The sequence below is a fragment of the Hyperoodon ampullatus genome, assembly GCF_949752795.1.
Source record: "Hyperoodon ampullatus genome assembly, chromosome: 6".
Lineage (NCBI taxonomy): Eukaryota > Metazoa > Chordata > Mammalia > Artiodactyla > Ziphiidae > Hyperoodon > Hyperoodon ampullatus.
In genome coordinates this window covers 3,218,556-3,244,575 of record NC_136919.1, presented here as the reverse complement: position 1 = coordinate 3,244,575, position 26,020 = coordinate 3,218,556, and the positions used below count along the sequence as shown (strand labels likewise).

The window sequence follows — 26,020 nt, the reverse complement described above, 5'->3', positions numbered from 1 at the left end:
CTGACTGCTCATTTCTACTATCTAGACATAGGACTGATTTTGGTATACTGATTTTGATTCCTGTGACCATGCTAAACTTACTTATTAGCTGTAGAGGCTTTTGGGTAAATTCCTTAGAATTTTTAACACAGACAATCATGTGGTCTTCAAATAAAGACAGTTTTAGTTCTTCCTTTACAATCTACATGCCTTTTATTTCCTTTTCTTGCCTTATTGCACTGGCTAGGATTGCCATATAATATTGAATAGGTGTGCTGAGAGCAGACATCCTTGCTTTTTTCCTGATCTTAGCGGGGAAAGCATTCAGTATGTGGATTTTACATGAATATCCTTTATCAGATTGAAGAAGTTCCCTTTTACTCCCCATTTACAGAGACTTACTCATCATATTTTTCATTTAAAACTATTACAAAGGAGTATGTAATCCTAGTTTTGTAAAAGCAGGTGTAGAAAAAATACTGGAAAATAAATACATCAAAATGTTCAATTAGTCATTTATTCAGCTGCACTTAACAGAAACCACCATAGCGTCAGCATCATTGGCACCATGGTTTAAACAAGTAAGGGATGATGAGAATGGATTTTTATTTTAACAATTCTATGATGCACGTGTATTTGTATAACAAATTAATGGCATCATAAATGCCAATCGATGTCCAGCAGGAAACGGCATTATATGATTAAATAACTGTCCTCTCTCCATGTCTACCTAAAAATGCAAGATAGTCACAGACCTCTTGTTCTTTGCCTTGATAATGGGCAACGTTTAACTGGTCTTTTATAAGACAAAACTGCATTTGCACTTCTCTGGACTGTCTATGCTTCCCAGAGTCTGACATTTGAAGTGGGCCACCCCACACCAGGAGTCCTCACAGGGCCCCCTTTGTCAGGCCTGGCCAGCTCGCCCCTGCCCTTTTGCACTAACATGTGGACAAAAGCAAGTGCATCTGTTGGCTCCTTCATTTTCCAGCACTGACATCAGCTGGGCTTTGCCTTGAAATTCTCATTGGAAACGCCAGCTTTGGAAATAAAAGATGGTCTAACACCTATTAAATGTCACAAAGCAATATTCCCTGCTCCAGATTAAAGCCACTGTCTGGACCACCAGCGCCTTCACACACTTGCCCAAATGTGCGGCTCCTCACACAGCCCCAAATGGAGCGGCTTTCAGAGCACAGGCTGCAGAAGGATCCTGGTGTCTAGGTGGTTCTATGTATTTAGCGCTGAAATGACTTTATTCAATTATGTGATTCAAGGAAAACAACATTGCACTGGGTCACTCTGACCTTCAGAGAAATATGTCACAGTGCTTCCCCCAGGACCAGAAGGCATCTTTCAATCACTAGAGCTACGAAAGTCTTCAAAACACTCTAACTAGGCCTCAAAACCAGCCACGTGGACACAAAATGAACTGTGCATGGACTCCATCAACTCCCCTGGGAGGCACCACATACAGGGAGCGGGACCGAGCCCTGACTTCCACAGTCACTACCCACGAGTCTGTACCACCAGTCCCGGCTGAATTTCCTGGGCCCCACACTCAGTGGGGTGACGAAGCCAGATTTCAGGGTCCCCCCGCTCCACCAGGTGGACAGCTGCAGTCTCTCCAGGAGTCACGGTCACCGTCTCAGAAAGCTCCATCCACCTTCCGGAAGTGGGTGGAGGGCAAAAGTGCAGAGCTACACGGAGCCCGTTTCCACTCCTGGAAGATCCACGGACAAGAACACATCCTCTGCCCCAGACCAGGTGAGCAGACCGCTGCCCTTTCCTCCACACCTTCCCCACCCCAGCCCAGGCCAGCCCAATCTTGCACCCATCTCTGTAGCACCCCCAGATGTGAGCCCCACCCTAGCCCACTCTTCCCTCATCCTCCAGTGTAGACGCCCAAGCACACTCATTCGATGTGACCTCCTTGGTGGGGAGAAGATCCTACCAAGCTGGACCCCGATATCACTGTTCACTCAAGCAGCCACAGCAGGCACTCAGCAAATGCACAGATGGCCCAAGAGAGGGGGAGAAGGGGAGGGGAGACAATTAGCATCTACTGACTGTCCAGTAGGTTCTAGAAGATGCCCTTAGGTTTTCTGACTACATGAGAGGAGGTGTCTAAAGCTAGGCATGCACATGAATTATAACTGTTATTAATCATCCAACTTCTACCAACGACCCCGTAGAGTAGGAAGTGCCACTCCATTCTCCAGATGAGGAGACTGTAGTGCCCAGAAGGCCCAAGTGATCTGGATGAGCCACAGGCCCAGCAACAGTCACGCCAGTTCCCAGGCATTAAAAGACAGCTTCCTGCTGCTTCCCAGGAGGAGAAACGGGGGAGTGACTGGCTTACAGGGGGGTGGGTAACCCCAGTTCTATCACATGGGGTCCACCTGGGCTCAGCACCTGAGGATTAACAGTGTCCAGGGCACAGTAGCTGGGGCAGTAACTGCCCACCCTTGGCTGGAATGTAATTCTGCAATAAAAGGGCTTTACAACATTCTTGTGCTCAGATGCAGTGAGTCAATGTCTAGGAATCCACCCTAAGGAAATAATCAAAGAGGATTCACCAGAAGATGTTCATCCAAGTGTTATTTATAACACAAACAACTGGAAACGACTCAAATCCAACATGAGAGGAACAGTTAAGTGAACTCCAAGGCAAGCCTCTGATGGAATGTCGGAAGCCATGAAGATACTTGCAAAGAGTTTGTAATGAATGACACAGGAAGCGTCCACGAGGAAGGCACACACAACACTGTTTCTATACATGAGCGCAGCCATGAAAAGGGGAAAACGTGCGGAAAGTCTGTGTCCCTCGCAAATCCAGAGAGTGAAATCCTGACCCCCAAAATGATGGCTCCAGAGAACTCCCTTGCCCCTTCCACCATGTGAGGACACAGCGAGAAGGCACCAGCTATGAACCAGGAAGAGGGTCCTCCCCTCCACCAGGCTGGCATCTTGATCTTGGACTTCCCACCCTCCAGAACTATGAGAAATAAATGTCTGTTGTTTATAAGCCACCCAGGTTGTGGTATTTTATTATAGCAGCCCAAACAGACTAAGACAGAAAGGAAAGAAAAAGGCATTTTTATAGTTTCCTATTTCCCAAATTTGCTAATAAGTGTGCTTTATTTTTATAGTCGAGAAAAGTTAACAGAGGTATTTGGAGAATTAGTAGAATCTCTGAATGGACAACCAAATATCCTGAAACACGAACACTCCACCTCCGGGTTCCCAAGACGGAGTTTATCTTACGTTACTGCCAACTGGAAGGCTTCCCGTGCTGCTCCCCACCTGTCCACGCCCCACCTCTGCTGAGAGCTCCAGGTCACCTCCCACATCCCCAGCTGCTCCAGAGCCACAGGCTTCCCTTTTCTCCTAAACTCCTAAAAAGCTGCCAGCACCTCACTGCTCTCCTGACTGCACTGCCCTCTGCTGCTGCAACTGTATTTATCCTGTCTCTGAGTTCAGGCCAACAAACATGGGAGGATCTCGTGGTGGGTGCCCGGTACCACGCTCGGCACTGCAGAAGCTGAAGGGCGTCAGCCATTCCTGGCCCTCGAGGAGCCCTAGGTAGAGGGTGGGAGTCTGGGGTGGGCATATACACCCTGATGCAAAAAGGAAAAATGGTTTGGTGGAGGGGGCAACCCAGAACTGTGATGGAAGAATGGATGGATCAGTGGGTGGGCAGATCTGATCTGGATGATCTGGATCAGTGGGTGGGTTTAAGGTCTGGGTCATGGGTGGGTGGGTGAATGGATGGATGGATCAGTGAATGGATGCTTGGTTGGATGGATGGATGGATGCATGGATGGATGGATGGATGGATGAATGGATGGTTGGATGGATGAATGGATGTTTGGATGGATGGATGGATGCATGGATGGATGGATGCATGCATGCATGGATGGATGCATGGATGGATGCATGGATGGATGGTTGGATGGATGGGTGGGTGGGTGGATGGATGGATGGATGGATGGATGGATGGATGGATGGAAGGGTGGGTGGATGGATGGATGGACGGACGGACGGATGGATGGATGGACAAAGACAGCAATACACCTTCACCAGTTTAAACTGAATTTAGGGACCCAAAGCCTCATCTCTCATAAAGCCCCACCCTCCGCCACCATCCTACTCACGCTATGCTCTAGCCAAGCTAAAGCCTGCATTCAAACACCAAGATCAGGGAGTGTCAAGGCCCCTGCACATTTCGTTCCCAGTACTTGGAATCCTGTTCCCCTGCCCTCTACTTCTGGTGAATCCCTTTCACCTTAAAGACCCCAGCTCAGGCATTACTGCCTCTGGGAAAGACTTCCCCAAGCCTCCCTGCTGGATCAGTGGTCCTCCTCAGTGTCCACTCTTATGGAATGAGATTGAACCATGTAAGATGACCGTTTGACTATTTTAGCCCATAAAATGGCAATTCCACGTGATTCAACCAAACAGACCCATCACCATGCTAAGGCTGTCCATCCCACCAGACGTGAGAGTCAAGGGCAGGGAGCCTGTCCATCCTTTAGTTTTCAGCACTGATGTCATGATCAACCCAACGCACCTGGCACACCCATGGCACCATCAGATGAACAGGTGAACGAAGGGCTCTCAGCCCCTCCCCCGCCCCCACAGCTCTGTGTTCCAACAGGACAGAGCAGCACCCTGGTGGGAATAATAGTGATTGAAACTGGGGGAGAGCTCACATTCCAGCAGAGACCTCAGGGAAAGAAGACATGGAGGGCCCTGGGAAACAAGTGGGGACTTCAGTCTCCATCGTCCCGTGACCCCACAAAGCCCCCTCCCCTGACGGCCAACACCTGAGGTCCTCCAGGTGTGGGACCCCCAAGGCCTCTTGTCTGGGCTGGCTTTCCAGGAGGCAGGGCACCTCTCAGCTGGCAAGGGACGCTGGAAGGGCCCTGTGACTCGCAACCGTGGAAAGGGACAAGCATCATGACAGCTGGTGAGGGAGTGCAGGGCCATGATGCAGGGTCATGAGTGACCACAGAGCCAGGATGGTGCTCACAGGGTCAGAGGTCACAGGGCCACACCCACCACCCACTACCACATCCTGAGCTGAGCCCCAGCCTCTCGGCACAGAACCTGTCCCACGAAAAGCTGTCATGTCCACGACCCTCTCACGCTTTCCCACTGACACCCCGAGGGCCCCGGCTGCAAACGTTTCTGTGGCCCCTGGTCCTGGGAGTGCCTGGTACCTGAGAGGCTGTTACCTGAGCAGAAGGTACAGTGTGTGAGTGTTCAGTCCACAGGTGGGCGCCAGGTACCAGGAAAGGTGCCGCCCTCAGAGTGTGCAGTGCTAGGGAAATCACGCAGACTGGGCTGAACCTGAGACCCACTCCCTGCCCTGCGGTTCTGGGAAACATCCTTCCTGTCCCTTTTTATAAAGTAAACACATTATCAGAACCTACTTCTGAGGGTTCAAACAGACAAAGTCTGCAGGCCTCTGCCCCCTGTCTGCTATGTGACACCAGGTGACGTGTGTACCAGCCTCAGTCTCCCACCTATAGAAGGGGTGGACGGGGGGTGACCAGGACAAATCCAGTTCTGCAGATTGACAGGGGCACGTTCCTATTTTCAAAGGATCACTGAATGGCGCGGGCTCCGTCAGTCCAGTCCAGCCCTTCCTGAATTGGCCTATTGGTCTTATTTCTTTTCTTTACTTGTTTTTTGACTATAAACTTTTTTAACTGACCAAGTCATTCCAGCCAAGAGCATCTGCCTGTCATCAGGAAAGGCACGCAGCTCCCAGGAGCAGCCAGCCCACACTCCCCTGTCTCGTGTCTCTGTTACCTACACACCTGCCCACCTTCCAACCAGCCCACCCGTTTTAACAACACATTCGCCCAATTCAAAAGACGCCGAGATGGGCTTCCCCGGTGGCGCAGTGGTTGAGAGTCCGCCTGGTGATGCAGTGGACACAGGTTCGTGCCCCGGTCCGGGAAGATCCCGCATGCCGCGGAGCGGCTGGGCCCGTGAGCATGGCCGCTGAGCCTGCGCGTCCGGAGCCTGTGCTCCGCAACAGGAGAGGCCACAACGGTGAGAGGCCCGCGTACCGCAAAAAAAAAAAAAAAGACGCCGAGAGAACCGCACCCCCATGCACCCAGGTGTCCCCTCCAGAAAACCATGGGCCCCAATTTTTGTGTGTCCTTCCTTGACATCTACGAATATGCAAGCCTAGATTTCTGTGGGGTTTTTTTTACTAGAGATGGATTCATACCAAGAGGAGCATTCTTTACCTTGCTTTTCTTTACTTACATATCTTGGAGACTGATCCATTTCAGGAAATGTAAAAGCATGCAGACCCCACTCTTGCAGCTGCTTCACTGACTCTCCTCCACAGCTGCTCAGTGACTTATCTAAATAGCTCTCATAATGGGTACCTGGTTGTTTCAACCCTCTGCTCGTGCAGATGGTGCTACATGCCTATTGTCATCACAGGTGTCTATACACACGTGCGCATGTATCCACAGGAGACATTCCAAGAAGCAGAGTCATCAGGTCCAAGAGCATGTGCATTTTAGTACTTCGATAGATGTCACAGAAGCCTTTCCTAGAAGAACAATCTGTGAGCATGCCCACTTCCCTCGCCGGAGCCAACAGCGCCTGTTCACAGTGTTTGTGCTTTGTCCACCTGGCCAGATGAGAAGCTGTGTCTCCCTGGGGTTCACCTGCATTCCCTTCTTGTAAGGTCAAACATCTTCCCACCCGTTTAAAAGCTACCGGTGTTTTCTTTTCTAAGAATTATTCATGTCTTTTGTCCATTTTTTTTGGTTTGATTCTTGGCCCTTTCTTATTGATTTGTAGGAGTTCTTTGAATATTATAGCATATCAATCCCTTTTTATAAATTTTTATTAGACTATAGTTGCTTTACAATATTGTGTTAATTTCTACTGTACAGCAAAATGAATCAGCAATACGTATACACATATCCCCTCTTTTTTGGATTTCCTTCCCATTTAGGTCACCACAGAACACTGAGTAGAGTTCCCTGTGCTGTACAGTAGGTTCTCATTAGTTATCTATTTTATACACAACATCTATTAGTTATCTATTTTATGTACAATGGTGTATATATGTCAGTCCCAATCTCCCAATTCATCCCACCCTCCCTTCCCCCCCTTGGTATCCATACATTTGTTCTCTACGTCTGTGTCTCTATTTCTGCTTTGTAAATAAGATCGTCTATACCAGTTTCTCCAGATTCCACATATATGCATTAATATGCAATATTTGTTTTTCTCTTTCTGACTTACTTCACTCTGTGTGACAGTCTCTAGGTCCATCCATGTCTCTACAAATGACCCAATTTTGTTCCTTTTTATGGCTAATATTCCACTGTATATATGTACCACATCTTCTTTATCCATTCCTCGGTTGATGGACATTTAGGTTGCTTCCATGTCCTGGCTATTGTAAATAGTGCTGCAATGAACATTGGGGTGCAGTGTCTTTTTGAATTATGGTTTTCTCTGGGTGTATGCCCAGTAGTGGGATTGCTGGGTCATACGGTAGTTCTGTTTTTAGTTTTTTAAAAAACGGCCATACTGTTCTCCATAGTGGTTGTATCAATTTACATTCCCACCCTTTTCTCCACACCCCCTCCAGCATTTATTGTTTGTAGATTTTTTTGATGATGGCCATTCTGACCAGCGTGAGGTGATAACCTCATTGTAGTTTTGATTTGCATTTCTCTAATAATTAGTGATGCTGAGCATCTTTTCATGTGTTTGTTGGGAATCTGTATGCTTTCTTTGGAGAAATGTCTACTTAGGTCTTCCACCCGTTTTTTGATTGGGTTGTTTGTTTTTTTGATATCAAGCTGCATGAGCTGTTTGTATATTTTGGAGATTAATCCTTTGTCAGTTGCTTCATTTGCAAATATTTTCTCCCACTCTGAGGGTTGTCTTTTCGTCTTGTTTATGGTTTCCTAAGCTGTGCAAATGCTTTTAAGTTTAATTAGGTCCCATCTGTTTATTTTTGTTTTTATTAAAGGGAGAGGACTCAAATCACTAAAATTAGAAATGAAAAAGAAGTTACAACTGACACCACAGAAACACAAAGGATCATAAGAGACTACTACAAACAACTATATGCCAATAAAATGGACAACCTGGAAGAACTGGACAAATTCTTAGAAAAGTACAACCTTCCAAGACTGAACCCAGAAGGAATAGAAAATATGAACAGACCAATCACAAGTAATGAAATTGAAACTGTGATTAAAAATCTTCCAGCAAACCAAAGTCCAGGACCAGATGGCTTCACAGGCAAATTCTATCAAACATTTAGAGAAGAGCTAACACCTATCCTTCTCAAACTCTTCCAAAAAAATTGCAGAGGGAGGAACACTCCCAAACTCATTCTACGAGGCCACCGTCACCCTGATACCAAAACCAGACAAAGATATCACAAAAAAAGAAAATTACAGGCCAATATCACTGATGAAAATAGATGCAAAAACCCTCAACAAAATACTAGCAAACAGAATCCAACAACACATTAAAAAGATCAATCCCTTTTCTGTGATTCACATATTTTCATATTCTTTTTTTATAGTGATGGGTTGTTTGGGGGGTTTGTTTTGCCCAGAGAGAAAATCTTGACTTTTATGGGGTCAATTTTTTTTCTTTCCTAACTTCTACGATTTCTCTGTCATAGAGAGAAAGGCCTTCTCATCCCAAGATCATAAAACCCAGTCTCCCGTATTTTCTTCTAGTAGTTTTACGGTTTCGTTTTTCAAGTTCACATCACTGGTCCATCTGGAATGCATTTTGGTGCAGGACTGAGGCAGGATCCAAGTTCTTTTTCCCAGATGGCTTCTTCCCTAACCCAGCCCATTTCAATGACTAATCCTTCCTTTCCCAGCCAACTTGAAAGGCTGCCTTTATCAAACCCTAAATTCCTGCGGGTGCCAGGCCTTAAAAGCCACAGAGCAATGCCTACGCACCTCCTTCATGCCCCACGTGGAGGGGAGGTTCTGCTCCTCAGCCAGACCCCCCCCCCGGATGCTCTCCTCCCCCAGGTGCAGCCCAAGAGGGTAAGTGTGAGCCTCCACAGCGGATGCGGCTCAGGGAAAATCCAAGTCAGCATGCTTCACTGACACACAGATACTGACAATATCCAAAAAATGGGAAACAGCCCAACATCCAACACTAGGAGACTCTTCAAGTAAATCAGGCTTTTTACAGGCCGTCATGGATGTGAACAGAATGCCTTCTTTTCCAAGTGAAATGAGAACGTCCAAGCCAACTGTGCTGGGGTCGGAGGCCTTCCCCTTCAGGGAAGGAGTGCCCCGTGGGGGACAAGGCCCCTGAGTAGGACTGCCCCCAACCCGCGCCAAGAATTTCCAGATCAGCCACCAGGAGGTATTTCCTTCCGTTCCTTATTTTTTGTACTCAGACCCAGTGGAGTTTGAGTCTGGGGGTTATGGGTGATTTTTATTTTTTTCTTTATACTTTTTCTTATTTTCCAAAATGTCTATAATGAACATGTATCATTTTTAATTTAGAAAACATATATACGTATATAACTAAAGAGGGAAGAGAAGTAGGGGGAAAACACTGCAGGAGAGGGACACAGCTGGACAGTCAGCGGCCAGCCTTGCCCTGGCTCCACCCATGCCATCAGCAAGGGTCTTCAACTGACCTCTGACCCCCAGGGTCCAGAACTGCTCTTCCTCCTTCGGGGTACTGTTGTAAGAACAGGGCAGCACAAGGAAAGTGACACTTGCTTGGACCGGAAAAAGCCTGGGGCCCTGACTCCAGGACGGGGAGCCCCAGTTTCCAAAGCCTCAGGGTCAGCCCATGTCGGGCAGGGGCTTCCCCTTGCACCCCCCAGGGCCAGGCTGTGAGCCCTTCCCACAGGGCTGCATCCGACTGCCCTGGCACAGCAGTGTGCAGACCGTAGGTGCTCATTAAATGCTGAATTGCTTTTTAGGAAGGCAGTCTCTTCAACCAGCCCCTTGGCAAAGCCACGCACGCTTCCCACAATGCTGTGGGCGCCCACAAAGACAAGACACTGGGCGGGTTTTAATTCAGAAGCAGTGTTTCTAGAGCGTTTCCCACCATGCGCCTAACTGGCAGCAGGGCACACGGAGATGCACAGACACAAGCTCCCCAGGCAACAACTCCTCCCATGGCCAACAGCTCCAGAGTTTCAGGTTACAGGCTTGGGCGCAGACACGATGAACACCAAACCCAGGGCACTGTTTCCCAGGCCAGGAGAGCGCCCCAGCCAGGCCGCCCTGCCCCTCGCTCCATCAGGGAGGCTGGGAAAGCCGGGACAGAAAGCGCTGCACACCTGGCCAGCATCAGGCCCCTTGGCACCGGCTGGGTGACAACACCAGCACGGAGCTTCCCAGGGCACTGGGAAGTTAAAGTGGAAGGAGGAATCTGGGCTGCAAGAGGAGAGAAAGCAGTGAGTCGTCAGAGAAAAATGTGCTAAGCGTGCAGCTGAGGAACTCCAGAGATGGGTGGGTGCTCAGAACAGCACAGATGTCAGGGCTTTTCCTGGGGGCAGTTATTCATGGCTGCTTCCACTACGACAGACATCCGACCAGAAAACATTTTAATAAGTGACTAGAAAGAGACCAGACTACCCCTCTTCAGAGGATTTTTTTTTTTTTTTTTTTTTTTGGCCAAGATATTGACCAGGCATCAAAGTTTATGGGGAAAGGCACATGCCTGGAGCCCAGCGCTTTTATTGGGGCTTAAATTCAGCACAGGAGGGCAGATCGTGGAAACCCAGAGGCGGCCCAGGCTTGGCAAGAGCAGCCGTCCCGGGGAGGGCAGCTTTGAGCACGGGATGCTCGGTATCCATGCTCGGCGGTGGGGGGCGGTGGCGGGGGGAGGGCAGGAGGCGGCGTCCTGGGACAACGTGAGTGATCCCGCCACCTGCCCAGAAGTCCTGGAGGACAGAAGCAGGTCAAGGTCAGGGCTCGAAAGTGAGGAAGGGCGGGCAGAAGCTGACAGTATTTAAAGAATTCCAAAACACAGACGAAGAGTTTCTGGACATGATTTACAGGGTAAGATGACTGATTCTGGAATGAAAGGGGCCCGAGGTGAAAGGGCCTGGATGGACTAAAGACAAGCAGCAGGGTGACAGCTGGGGAAATGAGCCAGAAGACGGAGGAGTGGGTCTTCGCAGAGGAGGTGGCCTGGGGTCCCACAGGAGCCACGTTCTAATCCCCGGTCTCTTCCTTGTTAGCTGACTCACCCGGACAAATCCTCACATGACTGACCTCACGGGTTTGTTGGGTGGAGTAAGAAATCGTGAGTATAAGGCACCAGGACACAGCGCATCAGCGCTCACGGGGCAGGGGACACCAGGAGGACGGTGCTCATGCCTGCTTAGGGGCACATGTCGTGCACGAGTGCAGGCACACACATCACACACACTCACACACACACGCCCTGCTGCAAACGGGTCATTTGCTTGGGGATCCCATGAAAGATCTGGGGTGGCTCAGATTGCTCTGTGAAGCGTGGTGGGCAATGTCAGTGTGGGACAATCCAGCACAGCCTTGAGCCCACAGATTCCATCCTGTACACTCCCTGGGCTGTTCTTCCACAGTCGCCTGACTGAACGCCAGAGGGACCCTGGCAGATCTCCTGTTTCCTCTCTCCTCTGGCCTCTCCAGGGGCATCAAGCCCAGAATACCCGCCTCTGCCAGACAGTGAGGGGCCCCCATCCTCCGCCCGGAATAGCCCAGGCCCCCTCACGTCCGCCCACCCTGATTTGGTGAGCCAGCTCAAAGCACGTCGGCCGACGCCCTCCAGGCTCACCAAGCATCTTCAGCTCCATCCCACAGCTCCTGCAGACATGGTGGGACGTGACATACCAAGAGACCCTGTGTGTGTGGAGATCCAAACTGCGCCTCCTTAAACTCTCTACGAGGAAGACATCCCCAGCTCTACTTTGCACGTGAAGAAACAGAGACACGGAAGAGAGATGACGTTTCTGAGGTCACAGCTCAAGAGCAAGGCAGCCCCAGCCCCACAGCCTCGCCCGGGTTTCCACGGCAGGTAGAGCTGGGCTGCAGTACCTCCCTTGGCCTCTAGGTGACCAGGCCCACACCTGGTCTTGAAAAGTGAGGCTTGGATGTCATGCCGGTGAACTAGGGCCTTGCTTCCCCACTGTCTACCGTGACTTCTGCCCAATGACGTGACCTTCAACTAGAAATGCCTGGGACCACATGTGCAGGATGAGTGCTATTCCCCTGGTTTCAAATAAGCTGCAACTCCCTAACTTTTCCCAGTAGAACCTGCCTGGCCCAGTCAGTGGGGTACGTGGGCCACCCAAGTAGCAAAATTTTGGAGGGCTCTGACAATTCTCTAGGACTCATGATCCATCCTAAGGGAAAACCAAGAGCAGAATTCTTGAGCCCAGTCCTTGGCAAGCCTGTTGACTCTCCTAAGATAAAGGGCGGGCTCAGAAATCAGGCCTCTGGGCATTGCTTCTCTCAGGGTTTTTTACTTTTCTTTTCTGATATGCTGATGGTTTAAAGATGTGGATTCTGCCCTGGTCCAGCTTCCCTGACCAGGAAGAGGTGATGGCTTAGCTGCACCAGCTTCACTCTTAGAACATCTCATGGGCTGCTCAGTCCCCACCTCACCTTCAGAGGGGCAGCGGCTTGAAGCGTGCGCTACCCTTATCTTGTGCAACATTTGGCTTGTGGGCACCGAGCCCCACGTGTCTCTCTCATCGTATGTGAACTGATATGAAACAGGCAGGACCTCCCTGGCTATAATCCTCTCCTATCACTCTTTCCTCCCCACTAAAATGGGAAAAATGACTCATCCAGGGCAGCTCATCCCTGTATACAAACACAGCTGAATGCTGGGCTCAAGATCTAATCCTGCAGATCTGATCCAAGAAGCATGAGGAGGACCCAGAGCAGCCCAGGACTCAGCGGGGCTTTGGAAAGTGGGTGCTGAATACAGCACTGCTTCCTCCTGACACCAGGCAGGCGCCCACCCCCAGCCTGGGCCCCGGAGACAGGGGGAGGGCAGCCACCAGGTTTCACCAACCTCCCCCTCTCTGCCAGGATGAAGACCCCAGAGAAAAAGATGGGGCTGAAACCCCCACCTCACAGTGATGTCTGCTCTCGGAAGGCCCTGTTCCCAGGAGGCTGGACGAAACCCAATTTCCACAGCTCAAATGCTATTTTAAAGGCTCCAAATCTGCCACTTACTGGCTGTGGGGCTCCTGTGAGCCTCAGTTTTCTTGCCTGTAAAATGGGGATATGTCTTACCTAGGAAAGATGTCATCAGGACATCTTTCCTGATGACAGGAAACAACAGTGTGAAAGCACTTAGGATAAGAAAGGACGGGAGGGAGGGGGAGGGAGGGAGGGGAAGGGAGGGAGGGGGAGGGGGAGGGACGGAGGGAGGGAGAGAGAGATCTCTCTGACTCTTCTCCTTCCGAGAAAATTCTCAAGCAGACACTCCTCTCTCTTGTATCATACGCTCTTTGAATATAATTCACATTTCAGTTGCTGGGTTAAGAAAAGGCCTCGAAGGGGCAGTGACCCCAGGGCCAGATGGGACCAGCTGTCCCTCATCCTCCAGGCCCAGAGGCTGACCATCCCTCAGCTGATCCCCACCGGCTCACAGAGTGGTGGGGGGCGGCTCTCTAAGGGGCGGACCCCCTCCCATGCCTCCCAGCCCTCGACAACAGCCCTCCCCCGGGTTCGTAAATCCTGCTTGCGGGCCAGGCAGCTGTTTGTAATCGGACAGGTCCTGGCCAGGAAGGGGAGGTGGGAGCCTGTCCACGCCGAGGGGCCCAAGGCGCTGCAGGGTGTGTGAGGGTGTGTGAGGACAGGCTGCCTCCTGGCGGGAATACCACAGCGGGGAAGGCGTGAAATGAAAGAAAAGAGTGAGCGTCTCCACTTGGATGCAGCTTTTGTTTTAGTTCTGCGAGCAAGGAAGCTTGAAGAGGCGCACAAGCCCCAGGTTTGGTGACAACCATGGGCTCTGGAGGCCAGGCTCAGGCACATTCCGTCTGGGTGCCGTCTGCCTGCACAGGGTGAGCTCCCAGACGGAGGCGCCTGGCAAACAACCGTCATCAGGTCGGCCCTGGACAGAAGGAACCCTGAGACTGGACACCTGAGTTCCCTTGCAGCCTTGGAATCTCAGAACAAGTCTTTGAGGCTCAGACACCGTCCCCTGACGGCAGAGCTCCGAGACCACTGGGCTCCCCCAGCCTCGGGACGCTGAGCACAGCCCATCAGTGGGTGACGAAGCCGGAGGCTGGGGCCTGCTCCCCCTGCCGCCCTGCTTCCAGCAGCCTGTGACCCTGGAGACCCCCAAGTCCTCTAGGTCTGAGTTTATTCATCTGCAAACCGACCCGCAGGCCAGAGGCCGGACCACTGACTCTGTGAGCCCCGCCGGTAAAACACCCAACTCCCTCCCGGGGGGCTGGGCCTGTGCACCGTCAGAGCCCCACACTCCTGGCAAAGAAAACGAGCCGCAAGTAGCTCCCACGTTAAGTGCAGTGGAAGGGACTTCCCTGGTGGCGCAGTGGTTAAGAATCCGCCTGCCAATGCAGGGGACACGGGTTCGAGCCCTGGTCCAGGAAGGTCCCACACGCCACAGAGCAACTGAGCCCGTGCGCCACAACTACTGAGCCTGCGCTCTAGAGCCCGTGAGCCACAACTACTGAGCCCACGTGCCACAACTACTGAAGCCTGGGTGCCTAGAGCCCGTGCTCCACAACAAGAGAAGCCGCCGCAATGAGAAGCCCGTGCACCACAACCAGGAGTAGCCCTCGCTCGCAGCAACTAGAGAAAGCCCGCGCGCAGCAACGAAGACCCAACGCAGCCAAAAATAAGTAAATAAATAAATAAATAACTTTATTAAAATAAATAAATAAACGCAGTGGAAGGTTCCACAGAGCCCCCACCCCAAGTATTAACTGCAAACTGCACCCCCTGCCCCACCTGGACTCGCTCCCTGCCCGGGACCCTAACCTTTGCACTGACAGTTCAGCCTCCTCTGAGGCCCAGCTGTAGCCCCGAACCTGCAAGTGGCAGGTTTATTCCTACTTTCAAGCACTTTATAGAAACTTTATACAATTACTGCCCCTGTGAGCTCCGCCAGTCATAATAACAACACAAAATAACAACGGTGATATAGAATAATTAACAAAGGCAGTTACTGTTATCAGTATGATCTAGCATTTGCTGTCCTGCATTTAACACGGGATGCAGGACACCCCGGGAAGGGCCCTATGTCCACACGCAGGTCACCTCCTTCCAGGTGGTGCCAGTGCCTCTGGTTTGGAGATGAGCTAACTTGGATCAGAAAGGTTAAGTAAAGTGCTCGAGGTCACACAGCCGGGGGTCCTATTCTCCATGCCCTAATGCATCACTGCTTCCCAGCCTCATCTCCCAAACTTTCCTTTCGAAAGTCAGAGGAGAGGCTGACTGTCAGCTGGCCACAGAGGCTGGACCCACACAGGGAGAGGGAGGGCCAGGTGGAGGTTCAGACCTTCCCATCTGGTACACCCTCCGTTTCCCAAAGTGCCCTCGACTGGTCACTGGCATCAGAACTCGAGCGGCAGGCCCCAGGCTCCACCCCAGACCCTTGGAGCCCAGAGCTGTGAGGCGGGGCCCCATGGCTGCGGAAGCTCTGGTCTCACCCGGATCCCTTGCTGAAGCCCGTCAAAGCCCACCTCGCAGGAAACTGGACCTGCTCACCAGCCTCCTGTGCTCCCAGGCAACCCCAAGCCAGAGCCCCACGCCCAGAGGACTCCACCCTCTGCAAAATGCCAGCGAAGCTGCGGCCTGGGGCCCAGGCCTCCGGCTGGAACATTCCTGGGGGTTCCGAATGCTGACGTCGTGGCTTTAACACATGGCAACATAATGACAAGAGCCTTTAGTCCTCCCAGTAGGCCTCTGAGACGGGTATTAGTTTATGCCCACTTCACAGATGGGGTACGGAGGCTCAGAGAGGCTTTCCTAGGTGCCTCAGCACCGGTGCTGAGCGCAGGCACACCGGGACAGGCAGGAAGCAAGGGGACTGCCCTCTCGGCTCACCAGGGAGCTGAGAGCCTGGGGGTCAGCGGCGCCCACCCTCCTACTTAGGGCACTGGACCTGGCTGAGTTCCTTCTCTGTGTCCCTCGGGTGGGGACGCCCACCGTCCCTCCCCCACTGAGACGGAAGTACTCACTCTTGATGTGTGGTGAACACAGAGGAATAGCTGCATGAGACCTGACGTCAGGGATCGGCTTCAAAGTAACTGGGCAGACGGGAGTGGGTGGCGGCTGGACCACGAGAGTGTCCTTGGGCGGATCCTCACCGAACCCACGAGGACCGAGGGGATCTGTTGTGCTGTGTTTGAAACATCCCCAAACAACAACGACGGTAATAATAATAACAACGCTCTCAGAGCCGAGCCCGAGTAAACCTTCCCACTTGAGGCTCCGTACTGCCCTCTTGCAGAATAAGTCTTTCCTTAGGAGAAGGGCAAGCTTGCCCCCAGGCAGGGAAGGAAAGCAAAGCATCACTGCTCCTTCCAGAGAGTGGGGCCACCGTGAAGAAAGCGGGGAGGACGCGGGGGCTGGGGAGCATCTGTCTCTTCCTCTCTTCCTCCCTGGCACGCCTCCCCTCGGAGGTGCCGCCCCCCCCATCATTTATGCTGACACCTGCAATCCACCTGTTTCAGGTGAGGGAGGAGGTCCTGAGAGAGTACTGGCCGCCCTCCCACGCCCCCTCCTCTCGGTCGGCTCCAACTCCTCCCCCCGAGATCCTGGCATCGCTGGGCAGAGCCGCCCCACCGCCTTGCCCGGGTGTGAGCCCTGCATCCCCACCCCAGGCCCTCCCGAGCGCCAGTGTCCTCACACTGAGGACCCCAGGATGCTCCTCGGGATGCCACAGTTAACTGGCATGTAGCCATTGCCCAAGCAGTGCTTTCTGAGCTAAACGGCCACAATTTAAACTATGAACCTAAATAACATCAGTAATAATTCCCTGGAAAAGAATTACATTTAGAAGCCCTGTTCCCTGCACTTCCAGCCAGGAAGGAGCTTTTCGCCCTGCCTTTTCGATGTGAACATTTTCTGGTCTAAACGGCATGGAAGGCGCAGCGCCCCTTCCTCCCCGCTGCTCAAAACCAACCGGGACCCTCTGTCCCTAGAAGAGCAAGGTCTACACAGGACACTGACGCCGGAGGCTGTCTACTCCACCCGCATCCCAGGAGAACACAGAACTGCCTCGAAGGAGGAAGCCAGAACTGCCCGTCAGCATTTCAGATTCTCCCCAAAGAAAAAAAAGTGCAAAAGAAGAGAAGTAACAGTAAGGCGGGTCCCAGAGACTTCACCCCAGCGGACATGAGGACAGTATCTCCCCAGGCAGGGCCCTTGCAAACTGAACCTGGGGGCCCAGGGCCAGAAATGGCCCCTCTTTCCTTCTCAGCTGCACCCTCCCCTGTGCAGGGCTCTGGGCCCCGGCCAGCTCTCCCTTCACCTGCCACCCAGCAGGGTCCCCTAACGGACCCCCGGGAGCCAGGGCCCCAGGTCCCACTGGTGCACAGCTGCCCACTATCCTCCCAAAGAGGGAGACCTTGACATTTAGCAAGACAGGACTGTACGCACACCCAGTTTTATGCATCAGAAATGAACGAGGAACTGAGGCCGAGGTGCAGAGGCTACTCACAGTTGGTGGAGGCCGTGGACCTCTTTCTGAAGCGCACGGACCCTGCCACCAAGGGACTGTCCCACGGCAAAGAAGAGCTGGAAGCTGCTGGAGCCCCCCTGACCTGGCACCTGGCATCAGTTTATATGCCGGTAATGACCTACACCAAGGCGGGGCATGCTTTTCACTGGGATACAGAGGGCAACCATCACTCCTTTGTGCCAGCTGGGCCCACAGGGCCTCCCCTTGCACATCTGCAGGATGGGGCCAACCCCACCTGGTCCAGGTGAACCCCAGAGCAGGGTACTCCACAGGTAACAACCCAGAGTAGAGTCTGGTTAAATATGAACAGGAGTCAGAGGACAGACACACATGGGAAAGTGCCACTCGCCTCCACCAAGGGACTCTTTCCTTCAAACTCATGGGGTGGGACCCCAAAAGCCGCAGGCCCTGGCAAAACGGGCTGGTCTCTGATTGGCCAGAGCCCCACTGGGGCTGGCAGTTACCTCCCTCTGATTGGCCAGTGGCCCACTGAGGCTGGCAGGTACCTCTCTCTGAGTGACCAGAGCCCCACTGGGGCTGGCAGGTACCTCCCTCTGATTGGCCAGTGACCCAGGGGCTGGCAGGTGCCTCCCTCTGATTGGCCAGTGGCCCAGGGGCTGGCGGGTGCCTCCCTTTGATTGGCCAGAGCCCCACTGGGGCTGGCAGGTACCTCCCTCTGATTGGCCAGTGGCCTAAGGGCTGGCGGGTGCCTCCCCCTGATTGTCTGGCGGCACCACTCTACTAGCTGATGAATGTTTCACTACCTCCCACTTTGCACTTCACTGGATACAATCGCCTGTTCACAGGTCTGATTCCCTCACTGCACCGGAAGCTCCTGCAGGGCTGGGATGTTCACATACCGCTCACCTGTGCACCTGCTGCCTGGTGCCCGGCACAGGTCTGCCTCACATTAGAGGTCTGCAAATGCTTCAAGCACAGCCACTGTCACTCCGGAGTTCTCCACAAAGGACCAGCCTCTCCTGCATTTCCTCTGCACTCACACAGGAAAGGATTCCACTGAAGCCTCACCCACCACCCTCTGGGTTACCCTGCCAGCAGAGTGGAAGACAATGGCTTCCCACCTTCCATTCAGATTAAAGTGCTCACTCTTTTTCATTGTTAGGTCACTAGTTTTCCAATGCAAGAGTCAGAGGTTTTAGCTAAATCACTCCCGTCACATACGCACATTTTGATGTCATTTTATAGCATTTATAAAAAAATTAATAGAGAGACCAATAAAATCCCTATTGCTAAGGTGCAGGCAGAACAGGACAGAAGAGTGAAGTTCCCCCAAAAGAACACAGGTCTAGGAGACAGGAAATAAAGGAATCCCCCATTTCATGCACAGAGACATCGCAGAAAACGGGCCCCTGGAGCTCTGTGTAATGAGACGTGGAGAAAAGTGGGTCAGACTGTGGTTCCATTTCTTAGGTCTGAGTCACCAAAGAGTGGCGACATTTACTCCTACTGTGGGTTATGACATAGGTTGGGAACCTGCCAGAAAAACTACTGGGTGAGTCTAAGCTGATGGGATGACGGCTCAGACAGCAAAAGACATAATGTAACACGGACCGACCCCCCATCACCCCACCACGAATCCCCACGCATCCAACGGAGCATTCATTCATTCATTCTATGGACTTTGCCCCAGACGCCGGGGTGCGCGGGTGCAGGAACAGCGTCTGAGTTAGCAAACCCCCGCCGCCCCCGCCCCGGATGTCCCTCCAGATCACCAGCCATCACCCACGGTCATGTCTCCGGGGCAGAAGACCAGAGTCTTTGAGGTGGGACGTGGGCCGGTCCATTCCCATCCCTGCGGCCCCCATTCCTCCTTGTACAGTGGGGGTGGCCTGAGGAAGAAGGGGAGGGGCGTGCTGCACGTGACCCGCCCCACGACTGCTCCAGGATGCAGGCGCCTCCGTGCTGGGGCTCGGACCGCAGAAGTAGCAGCAAGCGCTCCAATAAACTCACCGGGGGCTGTGTAACCCCTTTTCATGCTCACCCGTGAGGGGGCACCAGGGTGACTGTTCACAGGACAGTGAGGGGGTGACTCATACGGCCAGCCAGTGAGCAAAGCCAAGAACTCACCCTGGACCCCAGACCTGCTGCTGCCTGGGGGCCCCGGGAGGACGTAACAGTGACAACAGTGACAGGGGCTTGCTCTGAGCTTTGGACACGCTATGGACTGAACCCTCTCGAAAATCCTGCAGGAGTCACAGCCATCACCCCTTCCTGCAGATAGGGAAGCTGAGGCAAAGTGCACCGCTGGTGGGGGTGGGGTGGGATGTGGGCCCAGGCCGTCCAGCTCCAGGCCGCCGGCCCCGAGCCGTCACCCGCACCGGGTCTCCAGGCCGTGTCCTGTGGCAGGGGCAGCTCTGCCTAGGAGAAGGGCCAATGCAGGCTCTGCCTTCAGGACCTCAATATCTCCACGAGCCAGGCCAGAAAGCTTAAAACTAACATTTGGCCAAGTGCTGACACCAGATGAGTCGATTACAGGGGAGAAATAAACAGAGGGAGAAGCAGAAGCTATAATATAACATCGCCCTCCTGTGAGCAAAAAAAGACTCATCAGATTATCAGACCCAGCTGGACTGAGTTTGTCCTGGGGCTGGACCCAACGCCTCGTGGCTGCCCAGTGGGCTCCGTGGCCACGGGTCATCTCCTCGTCTCCGATCCGGCAGGAGTGGGGCACGATTAAGGAGAGAGATGCGGCCTTGCCGTGAGCACCTCAAACACACCAGGCCCTGCCTGAGCAGACCCTGGAAACACATGGACCTGTGCATGGATGTGGGTGTGCATACTCGTGTGCACGTGTACACCCACACACACGGACATGTCACACACACAGGCACACACATGCATCCACACAAACACTCACATCACTAGCACACACATGCTTGGACACATACACACAAACGCACACACAGGTGTACAACCCTCCAATGGGCTTGTAAAGCATTTTCACATACGTTGCCTAGGGTGACCTTTACTGCGACCCCATGAGGTGTCGTGGGAAATGGACCCACCGAGCATATGGGGGTGCTGAGGAGAGTGAGGGGGGGCTCAGGCTGAGTCACTTGTGGATGGCAGAGCCCTGGGGGTCTCACCAGCCCCCAGAGCCTCCTTGGACGGACACGCCTCCCTCAGCTGGGCTCCCGCTGGAATACTTGCATTTAAAAGAGGATTGTGGGGCTTCCCTGGTGGCGCAGTGGCTGAAAGTCCGCCTGCCGATACAGGGGACACGGGTTCGTGCCCCGGTCTGGGAGGATACCACATGCCGCGGAGCGGCTGGGCCCGTGAGCCATGGCCGCTGAGCCTGCGCGTTCGGAGCCTGTGCTCCGCAACGGGAGAGGCCACAACAGCGAGAGGCCCACGTACAGCAAAAAATAATAATAATAAAAAAATAAAAGAGGATTGTGGGGCTTCCCTGGTGGCGCAGTGGTTGAGAGTCCGCCTGCCGATGCGGGGGACACGGGTTCATGCCCCGGTCCGGGAGGATCCCACATGCCGCGGAGCGGCTGGGCCCGTGAGCCATGGCCGCTGAGCCTGCGTGTCCGGAGCCTGTGCTCCACAACGGGAGAGGCCACAGCAGTGAGAGGCCCGTGTACCGCAAAAAAAAAAAAAAAAAAAAAAAAAGAGGATTGTGGCAACCCTACGCTTTTTCCTTTTGCAGAAACACCACCCAAAACAGTAGCCATAATAAGACCCTCCGCTCATCAGGGGCTTCCTGTGCCTTGACATTCCACACGCGGTCTCTGTAGATCGCCTCAGTCTCCATAACCACCCTCAAAGCAAGAAAACCATTTCTCCCCGTTTTCCAGAGAGGAAAGCTGAGGCACGGTGGCTGGCCCCCGCCCAGCCAACCCCTTAGAGGCAGAGGAACCATCCACGCTGCCCTGGGTTCAACAATCTAACTGCCAAGGACTGTCCCCCCACGTCCCTGCCTCGCGAAACAGGGGACCCAAAGCGCGCAGGACCCGCCCAGGCCAGGGCAGGCGGCATCCGTCAGATCATCTCTTAACCCAGAGAGGGTTAAGGAAGGCTCCGGCCTCCCTCCTGTCCCCTCAGAGGCCCCCTCTATCTCACAGCGGCCACTTCTGCTGGCACAGCACTGTCGGGGCAGGCGGTGCTGGAGGCGCCCTGCCAACCAAGTTAATGAGGGGCTTTCCAGCCAAGGGAAGCAGCTCCGGGAGAACAGCGAAGCTGCGGGGTGGGATGTCCTGCGGGGAAGAAGGCACGGAGGAGACAAAAGCCAGAGGTGGAGGAGGGCACCTGCGAAGGAGGCCTTTTGGAACAAAAGGAAGGGGAATAAGAAAGGAAAGGTCAAGTTTAGCATCACCTCCTCCAGGAAGCTGCCCCAGATCTCCCCAAGGGGGCCAACCCTCCAGACAGGCTCGGCAGGAGAACGAACAGTACAACGAACGGTGTCCACATGCGTGCCTCGCACCAGCCTGTGGGCCCTGGAGCCAGGCGCTCTGTCACCCCAGCCTTCCCACAAGCAGGCCCGGCGCAGGCAAAGCCTCCAGGGGTCATCGGGTCACGCCAGTGAGTGAAGGGCCTGGTGAAAGGGGAGTGGAGACTGCAGACCCCGGGTGCCCCTGGATGGCATTCGGATAAAAAGCAGGGGTGTAAGGGGCAGGAAGGCACCGAAACAGTCTGCTGGGGCCAAATGGAACCCCTCCCTGGTCCCAGGGCCGTGTCTGGGCTGAGCCCCAGGCTGACAGCAGCTCCAAGCACTGGGCCTCCCCCGTGGAGAAGCTCACTCAGCGCCCAGGTGCAGAGACCAGACAGACCCAGAGTGTGCGGTCCCAGCCCCCTGTTCCCCGGGCCTCTCAGAGTGCCAGCCCCACCCCCTCACCTTGCAGGCCGGGATGAGGGTCCAAGGAGATGATGTGGGCACACGGCTAAGAGCAGACCAGGCAAGTGCCAGCAAATTCATTCCAATCGGTACCACGGGTGCGGGTGTCTCAGGAGCCAGGGACCCTGCCCTGCTCTGCGTTGCAAATCCCAGGCTCCACTGTGGGTACGGCAATGGGGCCTCGGGGTGCGCGTGACTCATCCTCGACCCTCGGGGGCTCCGAGCGAGTCTGTGCTGTCACCGTTATCCAGTGAGGGGCGGGGGGCAGTGGGTGTCTGTTCCCCACACCCCTCTGTTCCACCCAACAATGTCCGTGACCCAGGGAAGAGGCAGGGGTGGGAGATGGGGCCAGACAGCCAGAGGGCAGGGGCGGGGCAGGCGGGCATCAGCTGTGCTCGGCTAAGGGCGTGGCTATGTGAGAGTCCAGAGATATCTGAAGGGTGGGGTCACGGGGCAGGCTCTGGCCAGCACCCCAGGAACAGCCATGGAGCAACATCACGGGACAAGGGAACTTTGTGCTTCCGCACAAGGAAGAAACTCCTGCCCGTGGCCACTGCCGGGTGGTCGCAGCGACCCGAGCTCCAAGCCCTGCAGCCACTAAAATCTGGACCAGAGGAGACAGAGGCTTCGGGGAATCAGCTTGGCTTCTGAACTCCTCCCACTGACTGCTCTTTTATGGGGAGGAGGGGGAAGGGGAGGAGAGGATGGAAAAGGCTGTCTTTTCAGCCAACTTGATTGAGTCAGAGGAAATTTAACCATTTGATGTCTGTCAAGTCCCACAAAATTTGGACAACTCTTCCCACCAAATTATTGCCAAGAGCGATCACGTGACGGGCGTCAACCAATGATGTGCCGGAGAGATGACCTCAATTTCCAAATATTGGGGTCATGTTTCATTTCACTTACTCTCCTTTGCCCGTTACAATGTTAAACGGCCCCAAATGCAATCTGACTTTTCATTCCTTCACACGCTTGGCCAAGAAGAAGGTAGGAAAAAGAGCCATGTTCAGCGGGAACTCAAAAAACATCTGGTGGATCTCAAAATGGAGAGAGAAGAGCTGCCTGCGGATGGCCTCTCCTGCCCCCCCGCCCACCCCCGCATGTCAGTGGACAGCCGTTCCCGCTGGCCACGCACTGAGGATGACTTCCAAAAGGGTCCCACCCTCGTGGCGGTGAGGGGAGGTCTGTGAAACCCACCCAGAGAGGTGGCTTCTTCACAGGCTCTCAGCGTCTTTTCGACAAGAGCAAAACGTCCAGCTCCACAGCCACGGTCCAGGCATCCACCTCATGCCACACTCAGTTAGGAAGGGAAACCGGAGACGGGCGGGGGGCAGAGATGGGGAGTGGGATAAACAGCCGACCCCAAACCCAGGCGAACGCATGCTCTGTGTGCTCCCCAGCCAGTGCCCAGCCCCGGCTTTTGGGGGTGGCGACTCCCCTGAAAGATTCCCACCTGACTTCCTAGGGGAAAGCCCGGCAGAGGAGCTGGGACAGGGCTATGGCCCTGGGCCTACAGGGGTCCCATGACCACATCCCCACCCTGCTCCGTGCCACTTTTCTGGAGGCCGCTACTGTCCCCCACCTCCAGTGATCCCGGGAGAAACACAAAGCCAGTTAGCCTGGGATCCAGGGCACGTAGGTGGTAGCCCAGGGCTAAGACCCCAGGTCCCCAGAGCCAGGGCAGGCTCCCCTCCACTCCCCCAGCCCCTGACTGGCTGCACACCCTGATTCCTGCTCACCCCCTCTGGCCCACCAAGCACTCACTGTACCAGGAAAAAGGGAGAGAATGTCTTAACTGGCCAGTGGAACACGGAAGTGATGCTTCCCACATGTCTTCAAATGACAAAGCGGAGGAGAGAAGAGCGGAGGCAGTAAAGCGGTGTCTTCTCACAGGGGGCCCCTGGCTGGTCCTGCTGTCCACCGGGCCACGGTCCCATCCCTCTGCCCGCACCTTCCTTGACCCTGCAACAGCGGCTCTGAGCCTCGTCTCCGCATCTGTTAATGGGGCCCCAGAGGACTTTCGGGGCCTCGGGCTCCGACGACTGAGGCTTGTGAAGTCCCATCCCACAGATAACCACAAAAGGTGATGCTTAGGAAAAACCACTGTCCCGTCAGGAAGCTGTGTGGGAGAGAGCTGGAGCCGCAAGCATCCAGGCTGGCACACTGTCAGTGCTGGCCTGGTGGACGCCATCCACTGGAGACAGCTCCTTCTAAGGGCAGACCTCTGGCAGAAGAAGTCCCACATCTGTGTGTCATCTGAACCCCTCACAGCCAAGACTCCGAGAGCATCTCCCGCCTTTGCTCCAAGAATCCTGTCTCTGGGCAGCTAACCCAAGAAAAACTGCCTTCCAGGAGGTCGAGAGGTGGGATTAGAGCAGGGCTGCTCCACCACCCGCCCGGGGCTCCCCGGTACCACTCACTGAGTACTTAGATGGTGGGGTCCACAGGAAGCTCTGTTTCCTGAGAAAGGGAGAGTCAGCCGGGTCTGGAGGCAGAGGAAGAGGGTGCTTGGAGAAGTCCTGGGCTGGGGGCTCAGCTGCTGGGATTCTCTCCAGCGGCCCCCCATCCCAGGAGGCCCGGCCGGAACTGGCCCGCTGCGACTCTAGGGGGCGACCCTTCCCGGGTTTCAGGAAAGGAAGTTCTGCAGCGGGGCTGTGTGGGCCAGAGCTGCGCGCTTGTGATGTGGGACAGAGAACGCAAAGTTTCGGGACAAAAGTGTGCCTGCCTGGTGGACAAGCCCTCTGGCTGATCCAACACAGAGCCCTTCCTCGGCTCCCCGACAGCCCCACCCGCCGGCCCGTCTGGCGTGGGGAGTATTGTGCCGGCGCGTTTCCCTCTCCGGGGCCCCCAGCGAATGGCATTCGGAGTCCCGGCCCGTGCATTCCACAGCCCAGGGGGGGAAGGTCGGGCACGCGCGGAAGAGGCCGGGCGCCCGGGGATGACAGCCGCGCTGGCCCCGGCCCCCCGGCCCCCCGGCCCCCGGCCCCCCGCGCCCAAGCGCCCCGTGCCCTTACCTGCGCGGCTCGGAGGCGGCGCCCACAGCAGCAGCAGCAGGAGCAGCAACGGCGGGGACAGCAGCGGGGCGCCCGGGAGGAGCGGGCTGCGCGCTTTCCAGCGGGTGTGGACGTCCATGCCGGCGGGGCGCGGGCGCGAGTTGGGCGCGCGGGGACGCACGGGGCGCAGGGCACAACTCAGGGGGCCGGCACAGCTTTAGACAGTCATGGGAGCAGCCGCCGGCCCGTTCTCTTTGTGGTGGCGGCTCTCTGGAGGGTCGGCTGGCGCGCTCGCCCACGGGCGGGAGGGCTCGACCTTGGCCCGCGGGGCGGCCGGGACCCCGTTCGGCTCGCTCGCCCTGGCCTCCCCCGCCTCCTCCGATCCCTTCTGGCCTCCTCCTCGCCGCCGCCGCCGCCGCCGCCGCCGCCGCCGCCCCGCGACTCGCTCCCCGTGGGCGCTGCGCTCGCGTGAGGTCCTGCGCCG

At 54.7% G+C, this 26,020-nt stretch overlaps 1 protein-coding gene across 2 annotated transcripts in view; it reads right to left on the bottom strand.

The window, feature by feature from the left end:
- Window positions 1–25,803, bottom strand: part of COL5A1 (collagen type V alpha 1 chain) — a 158,787-nt gene extending 132,984 nt beyond the window's left edge. For both annotated transcript variants that reach the window (XM_079707147.1, XM_079707148.1), the window contains exon 1: window positions 25,558–25,803. In XM_079707147.1, coding sequence (XP_079563273.1) covers window positions 25,558–25,675 — 118 coding nt within the window. In that variant the 5' untranslated portion in view covers window positions 25,676–25,803. The remainder of the gene's footprint in view (window positions 1–25,557) is intronic.
- Between the last annotated feature and the right edge of the window lie 217 nt (window positions 25,804–26,020).